This window comes from Dasypus novemcinctus, chromosome 18 (genome assembly GCF_030445035.2).
Source record: "Dasypus novemcinctus isolate mDasNov1 chromosome 18, mDasNov1.1.hap2, whole genome shotgun sequence".
Classification (NCBI taxonomy): domain Eukaryota; kingdom Metazoa; phylum Chordata; class Mammalia; order Cingulata; family Dasypodidae; genus Dasypus; species Dasypus novemcinctus.
The window spans coordinates 7,442,486-7,463,637 of NC_080690.1; the positions used below are offsets into that span (position 1 = coordinate 7,442,486).

At 63.0% G+C, this 21,152-nt stretch overlaps 1 protein-coding gene across 1 annotated transcript in view; it reads right to left on the reverse strand.

The window, feature by feature from the left end:
• Positions 1-21,152, reverse strand: part of CMIP (c-Maf inducing protein) — a 226,521-nt gene that overhangs the window by 8,639 nt on the left and 196,730 nt on the right. The window contains exons 9-15 of the mRNA XM_058279658.2: positions 19,934-20,038; positions 15,471-15,824; positions 7,823-7,888; positions 6,631-6,657; positions 6,267-6,315; positions 3,627-3,734; positions 1,536-1,652 (exon numbers count right to left, since the gene is read on the reverse strand). Coding sequence (XP_058135641.1) covers positions 1,536-1,652; positions 3,627-3,734; positions 6,267-6,315; positions 6,631-6,657; positions 7,823-7,888; positions 15,471-15,824; positions 19,934-20,038 — 826 coding nt within the window. The remainder of the gene's footprint in view (positions 1-1,535; positions 1,653-3,626; positions 3,735-6,266; positions 6,316-6,630; positions 6,658-7,822; positions 7,889-15,470; positions 15,825-19,933; positions 20,039-21,152) is intronic.

Here is a 21,152-nt window from a genome sequence, read left to right on the forward strand (position 1 = left end):
GCGCACCCCGGCCGGATGACAGCGGGCACATCCCCGGCCCTGGTTCCCCACCTGTAAAGTGGGGAAAGGAATGCACGGCCCGCATGGCACACAGTGGGTCCTCGGCTGATGCATGCCAGGCCCCCAAGGGCTGTTACAGAGGCCAGAAGCCCAGAAGGCTCTGTCCACCCCGAGTCCTTCACCAAGGCCCGGCACGTAGTAGGGGCTCAGGTACTGCTCGTGGGATTGACCAGAATGGGCCCCACTACGCCCTCAGCCCCCGGCCTCCTGGAGGGCCTCGTCAAGCTGCTTGCGCCCGCTCTCCTTCCCAGCCACCGCCCTGCCCAGGGCCAGCACCCCAGAGAGCCCTGCCGTGCAGAACGTCCTTCCAGGAACTTCTCCTTTGCCAAGGAAGCCCGCCAGCCAACGCACCCCTGTCACCTCCCACCCGCCTCCTCTCTGTCCCTCTGCTCAGTCCCCTCAGCCCCAAGCCCCCTTCAAGGGCAGCCAGGACCATCATTTGGACTGAAGCCCAAGTCCTCACCAGGATCTTTGGCACTTAATGGGTTTTTTCAGGTATCCCAAGCCCCCCGCTCTGCTCACCAGGCTCCCCCTGCCCTGGCCTCCTCCTGGCTCCTTCTGCCGCAGGCCCTTGGCATATGCTGTCCTCGTGGCCTGGAATGCTTTGCTCCTACCTTCCTCTAACTCTTCCTTGGTCCTCACATCTCACTGTAACTCCCCTCCCCATGGGCAGCTCTGGTGACTTTATGACACATCTGCAGTTTCTTTGACACTCCTGTCACCAAGAGGTGGAGTCTAATTCCCTGCCCAGACTATGGGCCGGCCTTGGCCACTTGCTGCCGGTGGACAGAACGCGACCGAGGCGAGGCTGCCCGGGTTCCGGGGCGGGAGGCAGGAAGCACCACGGCTTCTGCCCGGCCTCCCGTGGGATGGTCGCTGCAGGAGCCCCGGGCTCCCAGGGATTTGGGGGAGTAAGTGGGGAGAGGAACAGGTGAGAGGTGACGTGAGGGGCCGGGGCGGATGTGCGCCCCTTGATGACCCAGAGGGCTACCCTGAGGCCCCCGCAGGGAGAGAGGCCTGGGGAGCCCCAGCCGGCCCCGCCTCACCCCCCAGGCAGGTGCCATGCACAGGTGGGAAGTCCTCCAGGTGGCCCTGCCCCAGCCCCCATCTGGCTGCCACTGCCTGAGAGGCCCCCAGTGAGAACCGCTGGCCGCACCCAGTCACCCCAAGGTCCGTGAGCAAGCCACACGGCCCTTCTTCTTTCTAGGCACTGTTTGGGGATGGTTGTTACGCAGCCCAGATGACCGGGACAGAAGCCTTCCCTGCTCCCTCAGGCCACGGCCCTCCTCTCTGCCACATGTGTCAACAATCAAAACGGAGAAACTGCTGACCGAAGGTCTGTTTCTCCTGCTGGGCCCAGGAGGCCGGGGCCTGTGCCCGTCTCCTTCCCTGCTGTGCCCCAGCTCCTGAGACAGGCCCTGGCTCTAGCAGGCGCACAGCAAGCAAGAGCAAACGGGGTCGGGGCGCCTCCTCACCTCCACCATGGTCTGGTTCCCCCTCAGCGCCAGGAGCATGCAGGGCCCCAGCTTGTTTTCCGCCAGGGACAGCAGGAACTTTTTGGTCTTATAACAGGAGCCCATGAGGATGTGCACCTGTAAGGAGAGGAAAGCCTAGGTGAAGAGGTGTGCGTGCCCGGGGGCCGAGGCGCCAGGAGACCCTCGGCACACCCACCCCGCGCCCTCCATGGACGCTGGCTCTGGAACGGTCACCGGGTCCTCCTCTGGGGATTCAGAACCGCCCCCTGGCCACCCCCCTGGGGACTCTCAGTGCTGTTAGAACTGGGCAGAAGCGTCCAGCAGCCCTGGCCTGCGGGTGCACGGGCCCGGCCCTCCCGCCTGCGGGAAAGCGCACGTTAGGGGCTCTGCTTGCCTTGCCCCTCCCTGAACTCTGAAGGGTGTTTTAGGAGACCGTCTGCCCCTTGAAATCTGGAAATTGGCACAGACTGCTCCATCTTGGGTTACCCGATGCCAGCCATTAAGAAGACTTTCTGCCTGGCCCATCTTGGAGCTGGAGACCCCAGGTGACGTCTGGGCGAGCCCCAAGCCCCTCGCCTGTGCTTCCCGCACTTGGTGCACACAGTCGCCCTTCCGTGGTGGGAATGGCGGCCTAATTAAGGGGACCGCTCCAGCCCGTGTGTCTCCATGGAAACGATGCATTTTCACGCCAGCGGCTGCCCGCTTTCTTCCCCATATATATTTTCTCCTGCTCCATCATTAATGACCCTGGCATACAAACGAAACCTCTCGGGCTGGGCAGCTGCCAGCCCGAGGTCTCTCGCACACCGAGTCCCTGCCGTGGTGAAGGCTGTGACGTCAGAGAAGCCAGCAAGAGGGGAAGAGGGAGGGCGGCGGTGCAGGCAGGCGGGGATACGTTTCGGGGTGCGCGGTGCGCTCGGGAGGGTTCAGCTGGCAGCAGGCGCGGAGTGGAAAAGGAGCGTGTCAGGAAAGGGACCTAAAAATAAGCCCCTCTCAAGGCAGCGCTGCGGTCTGTCGTCACTGCGGAGCCCTCTGCTGAGCTCGCTGCAGAGCACGCTCTGAACGGCCCCCCACTGCGGCAGTCGCCCAGCGGAGAGGGGGCTGACCGCAGCCGTCACTTCCAGGCACTGACGGGCGCGCGGCAGGCACTAGCCCATGCGGCTGACACTGGAGTTCCTGGGAGGCCAGGACCGTGCTCCCTGCTTCCTGCTTCCTGGACGAGGCAACTGAAGTGGCGGGGTCAGGTTCCCAGCCCCGGTCGTCAAGCTCGTGGGTGACTGGGCTGGCCAAGAGCAAACAAAGCTCACGCTTCTCCCCGTGTGACCTCGGCTTGGGAAAACGAGTGGTCTGGGGACAGGGGTTGGTTCTGCCAGCCAGCGGGAGGGCGGAGGTCACTGGCTGCCCACTTCTCCTTCAGTCTCTGCCCCTGGGAGCAGGGGCAAGCTTGTGCTGGGTGGGCTCTGGCACAGACCAAGGAAGGGACCTCGAAGCTGAAGGCCTGTGTGACCTCAGGCAAGTCACTAAACCTCTCTGGCCCTCTGTTCCAACATGGGTAAAATAGGGATGATAAAAGTAATTAACAGAGGAATTATGAAGGCTAAGAGAGTACATGGGAAGTGTCCAACACAGGACCCAGCACGATGAAGGTTCTAGAAGCTACTCTGGAGGCAGTTGCTGGTTGGCCTCGGATCCTCCCTCTGTAGCGGGAGTGGGGGGGTGGCGATCGTCCCGACCCTGCTGTCTCACGCCGGGATTAAAGGAGCTGGTGGGTTCCCCGGTACAGGTGCAGGCGACGCGGCCGCCAGCTGACCGTGTGACCCTGGGCAGTGTGCGCCTCCACTCCTCAGCTGCCTCATCTGTGGAATGGGGTGAGAAGAACCGACACCCGCCCCCGCCCTGGGTGCTTGTGACACTGGCTGAGATGAGGCCTGTTGCGCCCCCGGCTCGGCGCCAGCTCAGGTCGGCCACAGATACGTGTCGGCCGTGGCTGTGCTCGCTGCCGGCGGCTTCGGCATCACCGTCCTGGCTAGAGGCTCCCGGCCGGTCCCCGGCCCACGGCAGGAGGCGCCCCACGGAGCCCCGGCCACGTACCATGCTGGCGAACAGCTCCCCGTCATCGTCGCAGGCCACGCCTCCGGGGCTGTAGAGCTGGAACCAGCCGTCCTTGCCCGCCCGCACGCTCAGCAGGCACGAGTGCACCTGTCGGCAGAGGAGACGCGGGTCCTGTCAGCCCTACGTGGGCCCGCGGCAAGCGACCCGGGCTCGGCGCTCGCGCTCGGCCAGCCTGCGGCCGAGGGGCCCGTGGCTCCAGACCTCTCTGATGGCCAGCAACGGCACGTTTCCTTTTGAGAAACGCCTGCTACGTTGCACGGAGGATGTTCTAGTGCTCCTGGAAGCCAGGGGCGGCCGGGGACTCCGGCTCGGTCAGTGGCCGGGCGGCTGGAGGAGGGGTTCCGAAGGCCCCGTCCTCCAGGCCCGCCATCCGGGGAGGGTGCTTTCCCGGCCTTCTCTTGGTCTCTGCCCTCCTCTCTTTGAAGCGCTGTCCCTCTCGGTCCCTGCTGTCGGCCCCCTCCTCCTCCACGCTCAGCACCGACCCTCCCTAGATACCTGTCCCCGCTAATCTCGCCCTCTCGGGGGCTCTGAGCCCCTCTCTCCAGCAAAGAGCCTGTCCAGGCTGGGGGCGCGTTTCGATGACTCAACGACAGCTGTGGCTCTCAAGCGCCTTCTCAGATGCGTGTATGCTTGCACGCGCGTGTGCATTCGGGTAGAATGCCACATCCACCCCACCCCCCCAACCGCGGGGAGAGAAACAAAGGGCTGCTCTTTGTTCCCCTCAGCCTCCTCCCGTGCTGGGAAGAGGGCACGAAGCGCCTGATGGTTTCCCTCAGGAATGAAGGACAGTCTCTGCCAAGAGCCTCAGACACCCAGCTCCTCACACCCCACACGGAAGTAAACAAAGCACAGGCAGGGGGGCTTTTATTTTTCCCTCGGGGTTGGAAGAATATAAAGTGTTAACTCCCCTACTTCAAAGAAATAAGGAGTTGAGAGCTTGAAACTCTTCAGCAAACATAGCAAAAAATTAGAAGAAAACAATTTTTGGCTTCATCTATGAGGGAGAAAATAGGAGGGGAGAGAGGGAGGGAAAGTGAGGTGGGAAAGGAAAGAGAGAGAGAGAAACAGGAGAGAAAAGGAAAGAGGCAAGACAAGAGGGAGTGAAGGAAGCGGAAGGGGCAGCTGGGGGGCGAGCCGAGGGGCGAGCCATTGAGCCCTGCTCCTTCCGGGGCGCCAGGCTTCCCTTGGAAACTTCCCCTCCAGCAGCTGGCGCTGACGCTGCGCTCTGGGAAGCTGCTGGCACCTCTTTTGTTTTCCCACTTCGAAGCTGGTGTTTCCCCGAAGGACCCTGAAAATCTGTCCTCACACAAGGCAGGGAGGGACAGGTCTAAGGAAACGGAGGCTCGCCAGGTCGTGTCCACGGTTGCGGCGCTGCCTCGCTGTGCCTGAGGGGTACCTCGGGGGTCAGGGTTTAGAATCATGGTGAGCTGCGGGAACCTCCTTCTAGAACATGGTTTCCACTGTGGGGCAAAGGCCACCGCACCGGAGCCTCCCGCAACGCTGGTTCAAAACGCGGGCTCTCGGACCTGCCCAGATCCTCCAACTGTAATCGCTAAGGGGGCGGCGGGGAGCCTGCTTCTGAACAAGCTCCCCAAGGGGCAGGCTCGAGAACGCTGCTCTGGAGCATCTGGATGGGAAGCGAGGAAACCTGTGGGGCCTTCTCCAGGCCGGGTGAAGGGTCACAGCTCACTGCCGGCCACGCGGCCCAGACAGCCCCGCTCGGCGTTACCTCCTCTAGGAAGCCTCTCCGGGAGTTTCCAGTGAGAACAACTCCCTCCCTCCCCTGCCCCCTTCTCCACCCTGCACTGCAGGTCCGTCCCCACCTGGGAGCCACGTCCCGGTCCCACAGACAGAGACGTGGGCTAGAAACTGCCCAAGGGCCGAGCCGGAGCCTTTGCTCATCTCCACAGCTGCGGCCTGGGCTCAGGCGAGGGAGCCCGACTCCCTGGGCTTGAACCCTGCCCCTGCCCTGTCACAGCCGTGTGACTTTGGGGCCGTGGCTGAACGCCAGCCTTCTGAAGGGAGGGTCCTCGTACGTGTGACGGAGATAACAACGGCACCGGAGGCACAGGACGCGTGGGAGTCAACAAGAAAAGGCACGGGCCTGCGCTTCGAGGCCCTCACAGACAACCACCACCGCTGCCAGGGCTGAACTGCTGGGTTGACGGCGGGGGGGACCCAGTGAGGGGGTGACTCCCAGCCCTCTCGAGGCCCTTGCTCAGACGTTCAGGCTCTGGGGGGCGAGCTGCCCTCACCCTGGAAGCCCAGCGCTTTCGAGGGACAGAGAAGCCCCTCGGGGAGGTCCTCGGCCACCAGGCCCAGCAAGGAGGAGCGGGTTCCCTCCTCAGCCCGGCAGGCCCTGGCGCTGGCGGGAGCCCGGGCCCGCCCTGCTCCCGGAGGCCTCTGCGCGTCGAGAGGCCGCCCGCCAGCGCAGAACCAGTCCTGTCAGCGCAGTTTACAGAAGAACGCGACATCGGAGGCTCGGTTTCCTCACAAGGCAAGGGGCCTTCCGAGCCGCTCCGGGCGCGCTTTGGCTGAGGGAGGCCCTGACTGTCACAGCCGCCTCAGGAGGCCCGCGGTGCACCCATGAGGGGGATGACGGAGGGAGGGGGGTCTCACCTCTTGTCGCGGGTCTTCGGCGAACCTCTGGATCACGTACTTCAGTTCCCTGAAAGACACGAGGCCGGGGCGGGGTCACTCCCGGGCATCTGGCCGGGGTGGGAGGTGTGGGCTGAGGAGACGGGCGGGAAGAGGGGGCAGTTCACGGGGCTGCGGGGCCAGGGAGCCAGCGGTCCCCGCTTCTCCCAGGAGACGCCTGGAGGGGCTTGGTCACGGGACGCAGAGAGGAGCCGGGACTCCCCTCGTCTCCCAGAAGGCCCATGACACAGAGAATGTTCTGGAAGAAGGGCTGGCCGTGGAGGGGTGACCTCACACCGAGGGCGTCTATACCGGAAGGCAAGGAGGGCGGTGCCCAAACACTCACTTGGTGAACTTCTCGTGGGCGAGAGCTCTGTAACAAAAACCAGGGGAAACGGCAGTTAGTGCCACCTTCCAAGACGGCGCTCTGGGATGTCTCTACGTCTGACTGGGAGAATGGAGAGGGGGCTGAGCGCGAAATGCCGGCATTTGTCCCTGCTCAGAACGGTGGCACAAGGGCCTCCTCTGACAGAGGCGCGGGCCCCAACCACCAGGCCCCGCACCTGGATGGCGGGGCCCGGGCTGCGTGGGCGCCGGGGCCCAGGTGTGCTGGGTAATTGTGCCACAGGGTCGTGCGGCTGTGTAATTACCGCCCTGCGCCAGGAAGGCAATTACAGACCGCTCTCCCCAGCGCGTTGCATCATAGCCTGCTCTCGGGCGCGTCCCCTGGGCCCGCAGGGACAGCGGCTGCAGCCAATGACGGGCTGCTCTGCGGAGATGGCAGCAGGGCCTCCGTGTCGGATTTCTCTGGTCTCCAGTCCCGGGGGGCCCCTGGGGGGGGGGGCCAGGCCGGCAAATGGGGCAATTACCGGCTGTAATGTCCCCCTCAGAGAGGCGCATTTCATAAACACAGGCCGCTAATGGGGCCCCCGGGGAGCCCGAGCACCTCCCCAGGGGTCCTTCTTCACCAAAACAGCGGCCTGCAGGCATGTCAGGGCCTGGCTATCGGGCAAAGCCTGCTCGTTTTCTCCCAGTTCTCCTGTGACCAATTCAATACTGGGATTAAGGGCTGGTGAGAGAGGGGCCGAGAGGCCGTTTTGGGCCAAATTCAGTGGGGAGCAGGAGCTAACACCCATAAATGGCCTCGTCAAAAGCTCTCGGCCGTCGCTGTGGTGCAGGAGCAGGTCTGCGGGCACCAACTTTGATTTCCACGCCCACCTCTGGGACGGGAGAGGCAGGCATCCCTGTGCTCATAGGATTCCCAATAAAAACCAACTTGATGGCAGGCAAGGCACTGTGGGAAAGGCTGGGTGCCCTCCTTGAAGGCTGACATCACCCCAAAAGGCAGTTTTTAAGAGGGCGCCGGGCCTCCCGGGCCCATGGCTGCGGGGGCCAAACCAGGACCGCCCCTCCGTCTTTCAGTCCCTGGTCCCTCCCCGGGACGGGTCCACCACAGGCTGGACTCCCAGCGAAGGGCTCAGGGGACAGCTGAGGTTTTTCTCACGGGCCAGAGTTCCAGAGACACGCAAGGGACTTACTCTTTGGGGAATGGAATGGGCTGAAGCAAGCTGGCCAGGGACGGTCTCCAGTCGTCATAGTCTGACCTGGATGGAGAGAGGGGACAGTTAGGGTCGAAGTCCCCAGGCACTGTCGCGGATGGGCCGAAGGCTGGGCCGAGAGTCTGGGGGGAAGGCCCGTCGCCCGGCCCGCTGTGCCGCCCAAGCCTGCCCTTCCGGGGGCGGGAGGACGAGCGAGCCAGCATTTGCCACGTGGCCACACGACGCGAGACGTCCCCTGCCGTAGACGTCTCCGTCGTAGGCTGACGGCAGCACCGCTCACACCCTCTTCCGCGCTTCCCGGGAGGGTGCGTGGCACGGCAACACCGCGCTCGTCTTGGACCAGAATGGAGCGCGATGACTACAGATGACCCATAGCAAATACAAGTTAGGCGGTGCTTTTTTGAAGTTCGGGTCAAGTCTCTTGATTGACTGGACACAAGAACTGCTTCAGGGGTTCACAAATGAATCGGATATGTTTTTACTTCCGGACAACAGGATGGTAATAACAGCAGTGAGAATAATACTGACAACAACAGTAATAATGAAAAGTAACAGCCACCATGTCACCGTCCCCTTCTACGTGCATTGTATTTTGCTCAAAGCTTTAATACCTCGGATCATTTATTCTTCACAACACTGCAGTGAAGCAAACATGATTAGTCTCATTTAACACATGGGGAAACTGAGGCTCAGGGAGGGCTAATAACCCAGCAAGGAAGGGGCTCTCGAGGAATCACTTCCAGGCGTGGCTGACCGCAGGGCCTCAGCGCCCGCCTGCCCGCTCGGCCTGCAGCAGGTCCTAGCAGACGGAACCCCTGCTGGGGCAAGGAAGGGGACAAACTCCACCCGGAGCACCCCTCGAGGGCAGGGCCAGGCCGGGCCATGCTCCGAGTGGCCTCGTTTCGCGCCCTTAGCCTGGCCCCGGGCGGCCTTTCCCCGGGTACATGGGAATGAGGGTGGCAGAGGGACGTTATTCACCCAGAGTCGCCAGACAGCGGGGTGAGGCACGGAGGGGAGCGCGATGTCGGGCTCTGCCAGGTCGCCGTCCCACCTCAGCCCTGGGCTGAACCCGGCGTGCGAGTGCCACGTCAGCCCTACAAGGGGAGACCCCGGGCACACAGCGCAGACGGTGGCTGCCGGGTCCCGGGCACCGGTTCAACCTGCACGGGCCCAGGGGCCCTCTGCCAGGCTGGACTGCGGACGACACGGAGACCTCCTCGGGCGAGAGCCCCCAGGCCGCGCGGGTCCCCAGGTCTGCACGGGGATCACCACGCAGGCCCTGCGGATGGCCACAGCGGCCCGAGATGCAGGGACAGGAAAACAAAGGCTCGGAGGGGCTTTGTGATCCGCCACAAGCCACGAGGAGAGGCAGGACGTGACCTCAGGCTTCTCAGCTGCGAGCTCTTCCCACCGCACCCCAGAGCGGCCGGGGCGACTCGCACATCTGCACTGCCCGCCTGGGACAGATTCCCCTGGCCTGGGCTCCCTGTCCCTCGGGGGTTCGGGGACTTGGCCAAGCTCAACGTTTCTGACATTCCAGCAGCCCCTGCCCATGCCGGGAAATGGTCTCTGGGCACTCCTGACCACTCGCGCCCTGCCCCGTACCCAGCCCTGGGAGGCTGTGTCTTGGAGCCTGGGGGACGGAGGGCCCTCGGGGCTGTGGGCAGGAGCCCTGCGGGGCACCAGGCGCCTGCCCAGGGGCCTGCAGTCAGACCCACGACACCCGGCAGTGCCCTGGAGGGCCCAGGGGGGAAGGCCTTCCGGGCTCCTCCAGGCAGTCCACGGGAAAAGGTCCAGGAGAGGCCAGGCCGCTCCCGGGAGGGCTCAGCGTGGACACGGAGAGGAGAAGCTCCTGCTTCCTAAGCACTGCAGGGCCTTCCTGGGGCATCAGGAGCAGCTGAGGGGGACGGAGAGCGCGTCACACCTCCTGACAGGTGAGGAAACCGAGGCCACGGGAGCCCCGGCAGCGAGGACGCACAGGGTGAGTGTTTGAAGCCAGGTCCTGACTTCGGCGCCCGTGACTGGAAACCTCGCGCCCAGCTCCCGGAGCATGTGGAAGCCAGGGCCCCACTGCACCCAACTCGGGAGAGGCCCCTTGGTGACTTCACGCCTGCAAGCTTCTTCCAAACAACCTCTTTTCATTTCCCCCCGCCCAGCTGTCCAGAAAATCTAAACGTAACAAGAGCCAATGGCTCGGGGGAAGACGCAGTGGGAAAGCCACTGCCGCGCCGGTGGCCGCGAGCGAGGCCACTGGAGGACCCCTCCACGCTCAGATCGGTACGGGATGGGGCAGGCGTGCCCTTGGCACACGTGCTCCCACCAGGCACAGACGGTGAGAAACAGCTGCTCCCACAGAAGACAAACCTGCTGGCCCAGCACCCAAGGCTGGGGGCCACGGGCTAGCCCCCTCCCCTGCTGCACGGGGCTCCCCATGCCAGAGCCTTCCAGGCTGCGGATCTGCTGGTCTTACACGCCCAGGGCGCTTTGTGTTGCCAGAGAATGGCCTTGTGGCTCGGCACCCAGGACCTTGTACACGGGAAATGGGCGCTCAACCCGAGGTGCACCCGCTCCCCTGACCTCCTGTTTTAAAGTTTCCTTAAACTTTATGCGGGAAACCAATTCCTAACCTATTTATGTGAAAACAAGATATATATATATAGAGACCTGTAAAAATACAAATAATAGTTGCTAACATATACATGAATTAATCTATATTTTACAAAGGGAGGTATTAATAATAAAATGTAAATATGTAAAAATGAACATATAAACGTGGTGGCTTGGAGTTACGGGCCCCAGACACACATGTTCTTAATCTGCATCCGTTTCTGGCGCAGGGACTTCGGGGGGGTGGCCCGCTCGCGAGCACATGCTGCCTCCGCCTCCACGGGGAAGGCCACAGCGAGGGGAGCCACCGGGAGCAGCCCACGGACTCGGGATTGGAGAGAAGACGCCGCCACGTGCATCTCCACGTGACGGAAAAGCCGAGGACCGGGGGCGCCTGCAGCCAGCCCAGAACGCCGCCGTCTGGGGACCAGGCGCTGCGATGGAAGCTTGTCACACACTCAACAGCTCTGGGAACCAGAATGCATGGATGGGGATCGTTATCTTTACTGTACAAATGGGGAAACTGAGGCGCGGGCAGGTGGAATAACGCGTCCCAATTTGGGATGGAGTCTGGGCTCGATGCCGGTGAACTCTGCAGTCAAAAGGGGGACCCCCCACCCCACTGCCAGGCACCCCAGACCCCGAGGGGTGGTCGGCAGTGGGCAGGACTGAAAAGGCTGGGGCTAGAGACCCAAGTGGGGGTCTAGTCCCCCCGGCTTCCCCCAGCAGACACTCCAGCAGGGCCCACGGACTTTGTCCAGAACCCAGCACTGCTTCCAACTTCCTTTCCCACTGTGAGCCTGCTCCAGACCGTCTCGGCCACGTGGGACCTGGCTTCCCCAAAACCCCTGCACGGACCACAAGTTTCTTCCCAGTGGTGCTGGGGCACTGGGTGGGGCTGTTCTCCGCCCAAAAGGACGGCCCTGTGCAGCGCAGGAAGCTTCCCCTCCCTGCCTCCCGGCCGAGGGGACCACCCCGGACCTGTCCACGGCCTTCCAGCCAAGTCTGGATGACATAGTACTAGGGGCCACACGTGGGCCGGCCGGCAGAGTGTCGAATGCCCCGTCGCTGCTCCTGGACAGCTGCTCTCCCATCCCTGGACAGAGGAGAGCCACACCGCCCGTGGCCCCAGCGAGGGCCAGCAGCTCTTGGCGCACCGTCCCACCTGCACGTCTTGACAACCCGCCCAGGAGGCAAAGCCATTCTGTGGCAATGCTCGTGTTCCCAGGGTCGGCGTGGCATAACCTCACGGGATCCTGCACTTACGCCAAGGCGAGCGTGCAGTAAATGACGATGGAAAATGCACAAACAGACGGTGAACAACTACGGGAACCACGCACTGGCCCGGCAGCAGAGGAGCTGACTCCAAGCTGCTCTTGGCACCTGCCCTGCCGCGTCGGGTCCCCGAGTCCCTGTTCCACCCCATGCTGCGACCTCAAGGGGAGATGCTCTTCCAACGTCTGCCTTGACCTGGGCTGGTTTCCCTTTCAGGGGTCTCTGGGGATTTCTGGCAGTTTGCTCTGCAAAGGGGTCAAACTCTAACAGAGCGCGGGTCTCCAAGTGGTTGGTGAGGGGCTGCGCCTGGCAGAGCCGCGGCCGTGGAGGGCTGCCCCTACCCACACTTCCGGGCTGGCAGCCCCCACCCCGGGGGAGGCAAGCAGGGCCGGGGCTCTCATCGGAGCTGCCTCAGCCCTATACAAGACCCTCCACGGCGCAATTCCACAGCAAATCACCCGCTCCTTCCCATCCTTACACGCAAGGACACATGTTACTGAATTCTCTTAACAGAAGAGGAAAAAGCATGTGTCAACTGCCTGATGAAGCTCAGTCCTGGGTGAAGGAGAAACACGAGTCATTGTGGAATGCCCCAGAAGTTTTAGTACTGACTGTGGCAGCTCCCTGGAATCAAGCAGCAGACGCTGGGCCAGCTCTGTAAGGGTGCTACAGTACCTGAATTCTTCCAACAGCCTGTGGAGGAAGGCACCCATTTTATAGGTGAGCAAACTGAGGCCCAAGAACCCCAGGACGCGGCCCACCGGTACAAGGAAGCCGCACGGCCGCATTCCCCCCCTTCAGGTGCGTGCTTCTTGCATGCCAAGTGTGCACCGAGCACCGTATCATTTCTCCCCCCACTTCCAAGGATGGAGCTTAATGCTCAGAGGCATCTTAAAATAGAGGAACCGCAGTTTTCGCCGTCAATCGCCATTAGGCCCTCTCCCGTTTGGGAGCCGAGGCTCAGAGGACAAAAATCTGGTCCAAGGTTGTGTGCTAACATGTGGCCTAAGTGGGACTTGAACGCAGGACCAAATCAGCTTTCTGCAATGCATCAGACCCTGCAGCCTCTGGAGCTGCTGGGGCTGTTGGGCTCCAATGCACTCGAGGCCTCAGGTGACTGCAGCCTCCAGCAGGGCTGGAGAAGGAAAGTTCTAGACCCTAATGTTACCAGGGGGTAGACCCCGGCCCGACGGCGTGCTCTGAGCCCCCCGAGTTGGAGGTCTCTGGAAGCGTAAGCCCGCTTCACGGTGCCCTGGGCAGGGGGTGCCACTGTTCCAGCCGTGACACGGCTCCGCCCCGCCCGGGCCCCGCTGGGAGCCAGCTCGCACCCCCGGCCCCCGCCCACGCCCTGCCGCGGGGCCCCGCAGGTGGAGGCCTCGAAGCAAACCTGGAAGGACAGAGTCCCCATTCACGAGCGTGTTTATGAAGGAGGAGAAAAACCCCGTGTCCACTGCCCACTGAAACTGAGTCCTGGGTGGAGGAGAAATACGAGTCGGGGGCCCGAGGCGGCCAGGGGCCGGGGCACGGCCGGAGTCAGGGCCGGGGTGGAGGGCGTGGCGTCTCTAGCCTGCGGGCCTCCGCTTCATCCAGAGTGGTAGCCCCAGGACCTTGGGGGCGGGGGTCCAGCGACCCACCCTCCGGAGATTCGTCCCTGCCTTGAACACACCGCGAGGCCCTGGCTGGTACTGAAGGTTCTTGCTGAGCCTGGATTTGGGGTCCCTTTGGCTGTGGGTCACTGACTGCTCTGGGTCCCTGGCCCTCTGCTTCCGAGGCCGCACGTGGCCGAGGCTGCACTGACCCCCAGGGAATCCACCCTCTCCTCTGTGGGGCCAAAGCCGGGGCCGAGAGGGGAGGCCGCTGGCCAGGGAAGGCGGGAGGGACTGCTGCCTCCAGTTCCCCTCGCAAATCGCTAGAAACCACCGTGAAACTGTGTGTGACTGCACACTGTCACAGACACGGGCCCCTGTGTGTACATGCCCATGTGCCCCATGTGTGTGCATGTGGGCCTGAGAGCCCATGTGTGAGCCTGGGCGTGTGTGCCTGGGCACACCCATGTCCACGTGCAAGCATGTGTGCAAACGTGAGCTCACCCTCACAGGCTGTCGGCCTTGCTTTCTGAGCACACGGGCCACCCTTGACACCTCTCGGCCGGCTCCGCCCGCTCACCAGGCAGCCAGGGGTCACCTCCGCCCTCCACCAGCAGGGTGGTCTTGACTGGGGAGGGACAAGCACGCCACGGTCAGAGACGGTGACCCACCCCGGGAGCCAGGCTCCCAGGCGGCCTGCCCCAGACGACGCAGACACCCCCCTGCCCCTCTGAAAGGTCCAGGACCGTCGCTGGCGGCACCTGGAAATCCAGACTTCTGGCATCAGGGTCTGCTGGGGACAGGGCCGAGCTCGGCTCTGAAGGAAGGGGTTTGTGGGAGTGAGGGGGGCTCCTGTGGAGGTTCTCGGACCCCCGTGGGGCCGCAGAGAGCGCGGCTCAGGGGAGAGGAGTGTGGCCAGGGACCCACTCAAACTGGGACTCAGGACTCAGGAGCTCTTGGGTTTGAGGCAGGCCTGAGGGGGCAGAATTAGTGAAGGGCAGAGCAGGAAAGACCTTTGGGGGTCATGGATTAAGGATCCCCCCATTCTAGACTCACCAAGAGAGGCAGGGATGGGTCCAAAGCTTCCCGCCCAGGGCAGCCCCGAGACGCAGCAGTGGCCGAGCCCACGCGCCAGCCACCGCCCCCCCAGGGCTCGGCCAGCACCGCGAGGGTCCAAGACCTGGGGAAACTCCAGGAGGGCCGTCCCCGACATCCTTCCCGCTACACACACAGACACCCACGTGCACGGGCACAAGCACACCACCCACACCCACACCACTCCCACCAAGTTCACTTCCACACGGGACCCACACCCCAGCGGACACCAGCACCTCCACGCCAAGCACACAGCAAGCACACACAAGCCGGGAAGGCTCAGCAACGCAGAACCCCGCTCACACTCACACTCATGAGCACACCTGCACATACGTCCAACTCCTGGGCGCAGACCCTCAGACCCACACTTACACACTCCATTCATGCACAAAACCGCGCACTTAGCGCCACACAGGCACGGAGCCGCAAAGGACGCAACAGGCCGCGAGAGAGAAGCTGACGCAGCCCTCCACACACGCGCCCACTTGCAACTCCTACACACACACGACCAGACACACACAGAAACTCACCTGGTGAACTCTGAGCAAATCCACACCCCTGTGCAAGTATGGCGAGGCTCGCACACACGCAGGCACACCTCGATGCATATGGACGCGCACGCACGCATGCCTGTGTGAGTACCCGCCGCACGTGCAGACACTCGAGCATGCATGTCTGCGCAGCACCACACATGCACCTACACATGCAGGTGCACGTCATATATGTTCAGAGACGCACACACACCCCAAAGCCACTTGGGCACATGCCCAGAACATGTGTCCTCAAACTCCTGTGCCACATGAGCTCGTGCCCCCCATGCAGGCCCGGGTACTCCACTTGCAGCCACACTTGGGCTGACACACGCACGGCACATCTGCCGCCAGCCTATGCTCACACACACTTGTATGACAGGCATGTGTGCCCACCGTCGCCCATGCCCAGCCTTGCCCGCGCCAGCCCTCGCACGTACCTGCTCTTGCCCATGCCCTCCCTTGCCCGCCCTCGCCCGTGCCTGCCCGTACCCGCCTGTGCCCGCCCAGCACCCTGCGCGCGGGGACACTCACAGCAGCTTGAGGATCTCCACGTAGCAGCCGAGCGTGCGGTCGGCCTGCGGGCCCAGCTCGATGCTGACGCTGCTGCAGGCCGGGCTGACCAGCAGGCAGTCGATGAGGTTGGGCTCGCTGTCGCTGCCCGCGCCGCCCGCCAGCGCCGGCGGGGCAGGGCTGGTGCGCTCCACCTCCACGTGGATCTCGCTGGAGGCCACGACCACCGACTTGAGGCGCGCCTCGGACAGCGTGGCTTCCTGGGACACCAGGTCCGGGCTGGGGTGCAGAAGGCGCAGAGGTAAGGTGGGCTTGCGGTCGCACGGCTGCTGGCAGCCATTCCGGATCTCCTTCAGGCTCGGGGAGTTGTCACGGCTGCGGGAGGAGGCAGAAGGGGCATGTGAGGACCAGCCGGCACGCTGCGCCGACGGCCCCGCATCCCCCCACCAGATAGGCCCCCCACCAGCCCACCCTCTGAATACGGCGGTGGCGGCAGTGGAGCTAGCGTTCAAACCGAGGCTGCAGTCCTCACGTGTGGCAGGCGCTCGGCAAATATCTGCTGAACGAATGGGCAAACGTGCACTGCGATGTGATGCGGAGGAGACTCTTGGCATTGGGCTGCACCCAGAGGCCTTCCGAGGCCGTCCTGACACACCCGAGACCTTCCGGTTGCTTGCTGTAGCCTCACTGCCTCTTCCGTGCCACCATTTCCTCCAAGGCAAGGCCTGGCCCCAACTCGACCGTCTCCCAACCCCCTCCGCCAGGCGAGAAAGCCCAGCGACCCTCTGCCCCAGGAGCCTCCTCAACAGGATCCCAGCCCGAGAATTCCAGCCCAGCTCCTGGGGTTTGCAGGTCCCCTGTCTTCCACCCCTCTTAGCTCAACCCCTAGTTACAGGAGCCCCACCTGCTGCAGGGACCACGATGCACGGGGCGGGGGGGTTCACATCATAGTTGAGAGAAGGGCTCTGGGCATAATTAATGTCAGATGTGTTTGGGAAATGCTGCCCCGGACACAGAACAACTGAATGAGGCCTCTCTGCAGCAGGACTTGTCAGAGCCTTGTGCCTGGTTAAAGCACCCCCTTCTCGCTGCGCCTTCCAGACATCCCCGGTTCCCGGGAGGCAGGGCTTCCAGACCTCCACGGGGCAGGGGAGGAAAGGATGTTCCAGGGGTTTTACAACCAACTCTCATCACCGCTGCTTAGGAGGGGCTGGGCCTGGAAACCAGCATTCTCTGACTGCCAAGCCCAGGCCCCCGCCCCAGGAAGCCTGCCTGGATTTCTTCTAACTGCCGCCCCCTCCTTTCCTGCCCTCTGCTCCTCCAAGCCAGGGCCCTCCAACCCTGGCTGGGCACCAGCCTCCCCCGGGGCACCTGCAAAGGGCCTGAAGCCGGGGCCAGTTGGGTCATCTCTGGGGGGGGGGGGCCAGACATAAGCAATCCTAAAAGCTCCCAGGGGCGCGGCCAAGGCTGCAGGCCGCAGCTCTGGGCGGCACAAGGCAGCAGGGCGTGAGGGTAAACAGCTGCTTCTCCAAGGAGGCATGTGGCTGCTGGCACCGTGGGCACACGCGCGCCCGCAGCACACGAGGGTCTGCGCTCATCCAGCGCATGCGCCGAGCCCGCCGGGAGCCGAGCCCACCGTGGTGCTGATCGAGCCACTTTGGACTTTGCTGGGAAGACGCCAGCCTGCCGGCTACCGTCGGAGGAGCTGGGGACGGTGGAACGTGTGTGTGGTCCGCGGGCGGGGCTGCTTCAGACCTCCTTTGCTCCCCGAACACTCAGCACTCACTTGCCATTGTTTGCCTTTGCTGGGATTTAGGAGTGGATTTTCAAGGCTGCTTGGCTCAGGTCAGTGATTTTCCAGAGAGCCACAACAACCTGGGTCAAGCTGTCCTTCGGTGTGGAGGGACATCGTGCACCCACCAGGAGCACAGCGGGTGGTCCCCACAGGGCTTTGGCTCGAAGGGGCCGCCCCACGGGGCCTGACGGGCCTGAACAGGCCACGTGCTGCCGGCGCCACGGCCTTCGGCTTCTCTCCTGGGGACACGGAAGGCCCGGGCTGGATCCCAAGCCCACGTGGCCTCCCGGGCGCGGCCGCTCTGAGCTGGGTCTCCCTCCCCAGAGCCTCCATCCCTGGCACCCGGAAGACACGCTCAGGCCCTAACCACTGCTTCCAGGCATGGGACCTTCTTTGGAAAGAGGGTCTTGGAGGAAGACGTGATGAGTTCAGGACAGGCCAGTGTGGGACAAGGTGGGCCCTGCCCAAGAAGGCCTGGAGGGAGAGCTGGCCATGGACACGCAGACAGGGGAGAGGCCGGGGGACGCAGAGGCAGGGACGGGGTCACGTGCCACCAGCCAAGGAACGCCAGGGCTGTGCCGGGGCTGGAAGAGCCAGCGAAGGCCTCTCCCCACAGGGTTGGGGGACAGGGGGCAGGGTCCCGCCGTGCCCGTGGACTCCCTGGCCTCAGATTTGTGAGACGGGCGGTCTCTGCTGCTCAAAGTTCCTCCATTTGTGGCGCTTTGTGGCAGCAGCCTGGAGATGCCAAGACAGCCCCCAACCGGGCCCCCCAGGTCATGCCTGTCCCCCTCGATCTATCCCCCACGCAGCAAACAAGGATGCTCCGGAAAACCGAAACCTCGTCATGCCCCTCCTCTGCTTAAAACCAGCCACGGGTCTCATGTGCTCCAAGAATAAAATGCTGCCGTTCAACCCGGGCTGGGCCTGCGGCTAGAGCGGGGACTGCGGACCAGCAGCGTTGGCAGGGCGCGCAGCTTGTTAGAAATGCAGAGCCTTGGGCCCTTCCTGTTTGCACACAACTCCCAGGTGAGCATAGGACACCAGGAGGTCCAGAAGGCCTGGCCGGTGAGCCCCCGGTGGCCTGGACCGCCTCCTCTCCGCCGCCATGTCCCGCTTCTCTCTCCCTCGCTCCGCTCCAGCCAGCTCCTCGGCCACTTCAGCTGCTCCAGGCGGAGGCCTGGCAACGGGGAGGCAGCCCTCTGCTCCTCTGCTCCCAGGAGCCTCTAGGGTGGCCTGAGCTTGAAACATATGCAGGACAGCTTCCGACCTGGAGCATGTGGCCAGGGCCGAGGACGTGTGGCCAGGGCCGAGGACCGTTGGTGGTATAAGGGATGCCGCAGGCGGCTGTGCAGGCCGTGCTCTGCCCTGTCCTCGCCAGGCAGTCTGGGCCCCTTAGACTTGTACAGTGCACCGCCTACACAACTGGACGGGGGGCTGCAGCAGACACTGTCCACACCCTGAGCATCAGATCCCCTCTAATGACCCTGTAATTCATTGCAGAAAGTTCCGCACGAGACAACAGCATCCTGTGTCACTGCATCCCAGTAGCGGTCCTCAACCAGTGAGGAATGGGACCGGGGACGAAGCCCCCGGGGTCATCGGCCCTCTGTGCGGTGACTGAGTCATGCCTACACAGTCTCCCTGGGTGACCCCGGGGTAGGAGGTGTCCCCTGCCTACAGCGGCCACCAGCTACTAACACACACCACTGGCTGCCTCCACTTCCTGTCTCCCTCCCCGCCGCCTGCTTCCACCGGTCCCAGGAGCTCCTTGTACCCAAATCCTGGCCCCAGAGCTGGCTTCTGCCTTGCCTGCTCCTGCCCGCTCTCGACCACACAGCTCCGCCTTACTGTCTCCTCAGCATTTCCCACCCTCTGGCACACCTGTGTGCACACGTGTATGCTGGCTCCCGAGTGGACAGCAGCTCCCCGGGGGCAGGGCTACTCCCTAGCACCCAGCAGGTGCTCAATAAACAGGCCGAGGGTGCAGGCTGCTCACGAAGACCAGACGGAACGGAGCAGACGTAGCTATGGCTTGTGCCCAACACACGCGTACACAGTGACATGGGCAAACATTCACACATTCATAAACACCGCACACACGTACCACGTGTGTGCAGTCACACACTCAACATGCACCCACATTCGTAAACAAGCAAAAACTCATGTATGCACACTCACATATTCACTCATGTGCAGTCACACATATGCAAACACAATGCACATATTAAAATGCATCCACACAGGCACATGTGCACACACGCTTAAAAGCACATGTACACGTAGCCACACACATTCACCCAGGAACACACGTACTCTCACACATCCAAAGTGCACATGTCCACATGCAAATATATTCACACACACACAAACACATTCACACACATTCATAAACACGCCCAACAGTTTCTCACTCATGCACACATATATCATATGGGCTGCACATGCCAGGTGGTAAGAAATCTTCCGAATTTAGAATCTGTCTCTAAAGACAAGTCAACATAACACCCGTCTGCTCTGCCAAGATGCCGCTGGGGTGTGGCCCTTGAATCTACGGGCTCGCGGGACTTGGCACCCAGGCTGCAGCGCCGGCCAGCCAGAGCCACCCCTCCCCGGCATGCTGCCCCCCATGATGCCGTCCTGCTGTCCCCTCTGGGTGGCAGTGCCCCCCAGGCCGGCGGCGGGGACTGACCTGTTGATGAACTCTTCGTAGCAGGAGTAGATGGCGGCCAGGCACACGGCCACCAGGTTGGGCAGGACCCGGGGGTGGGGGCAGTGCCCGGTGGGGCCGTGCATGCTGCAAGAAAGCAGAGGGGGGCGCTGAGGGCCGCGGCACAGGCGGCGGCAGGGCGGCCCTTCCGGGGAGCTGGGCACCCCCCGATGCGGATCCCGACGCTGCTCCATGCGGGGAGCAGGCAGCGGAGCTCACACCATGTGCTCTAGATGCAGCGCGCTGGGTTTGGAGCCAGCCAAGCGGCCCTGACGGTGGCCCTCGGTCTCCTGAGCTCTACAGTGGGCACAGCTGCCCCTCCTCACTGGGCTACAGTGAGCATCAAGTTTGCATACGATGACCGGATGCCCGGCACAGCCACACTTAGTGCTGTGGGTCTGGAGTGCTTATGCCTAACACCCGGGTCTGCGCTCGAAGTCTCCCAGGCTGGTCCCTCAGCTCAGCCCGAGGGCCAGGACACATGGCCGCCTCCTCAATAAATGCCGGCGACTGCGACATGCCATGGGCATCCCGGTGCCTCGGTTTCCCACTTGAAATGGGGCGAGCACCCACCCCAGGGCTGCTTGGGAGAAAGGGGTCTCGGGTGTGACCCTCCGGGCCACGTTCGTTGTGGGCAGAGGTTTAACCAGAGGTCACAGCCAGGGCTTGGGACAGGCCCCGAGGACAACAGGGCTTCCGGGAAGGACGTGCCCGGGGAGTTCCGGGGAGCGCACCTGGGAACCCGTGGCTTTGGACACGGTGTAAGCAGGTTTATTCTCATTTCCTTTGGGAATGAGAAGGGCAGGAAGGATGGCTAACACAAGGCACACCGCTCCTGGGCGGTTCTTGGTGATTTAAATGTTTTGACCCATTTAGTTTTCACATCAACTGGGCGAGGAAGGTAGTATGAGTCTCATTTTACAAACGAGGAAACTGAGGCACAGGGAGGCAAGGGAAAGCAAAAAGCAAACACAAAAACCCCCAGCAAAAGTGAGTCAGAATAAAAAACCAGGCTCCCTGGCTGCGCTGGGGGAGGCGGCTCCTCCCGCCCGGGGAATGACTCTCGGACCACCAGAGGGACCCTCTCCCGAGCACGTGGCATCGCAGCCCCGGGGTCGTGAGCCCGAGGAAACACGGGCATTTACTTAGGACCACTGGCGTTTCTAGAGCTCCGGCTGGGCACCAGGCACTGTACCCCTTG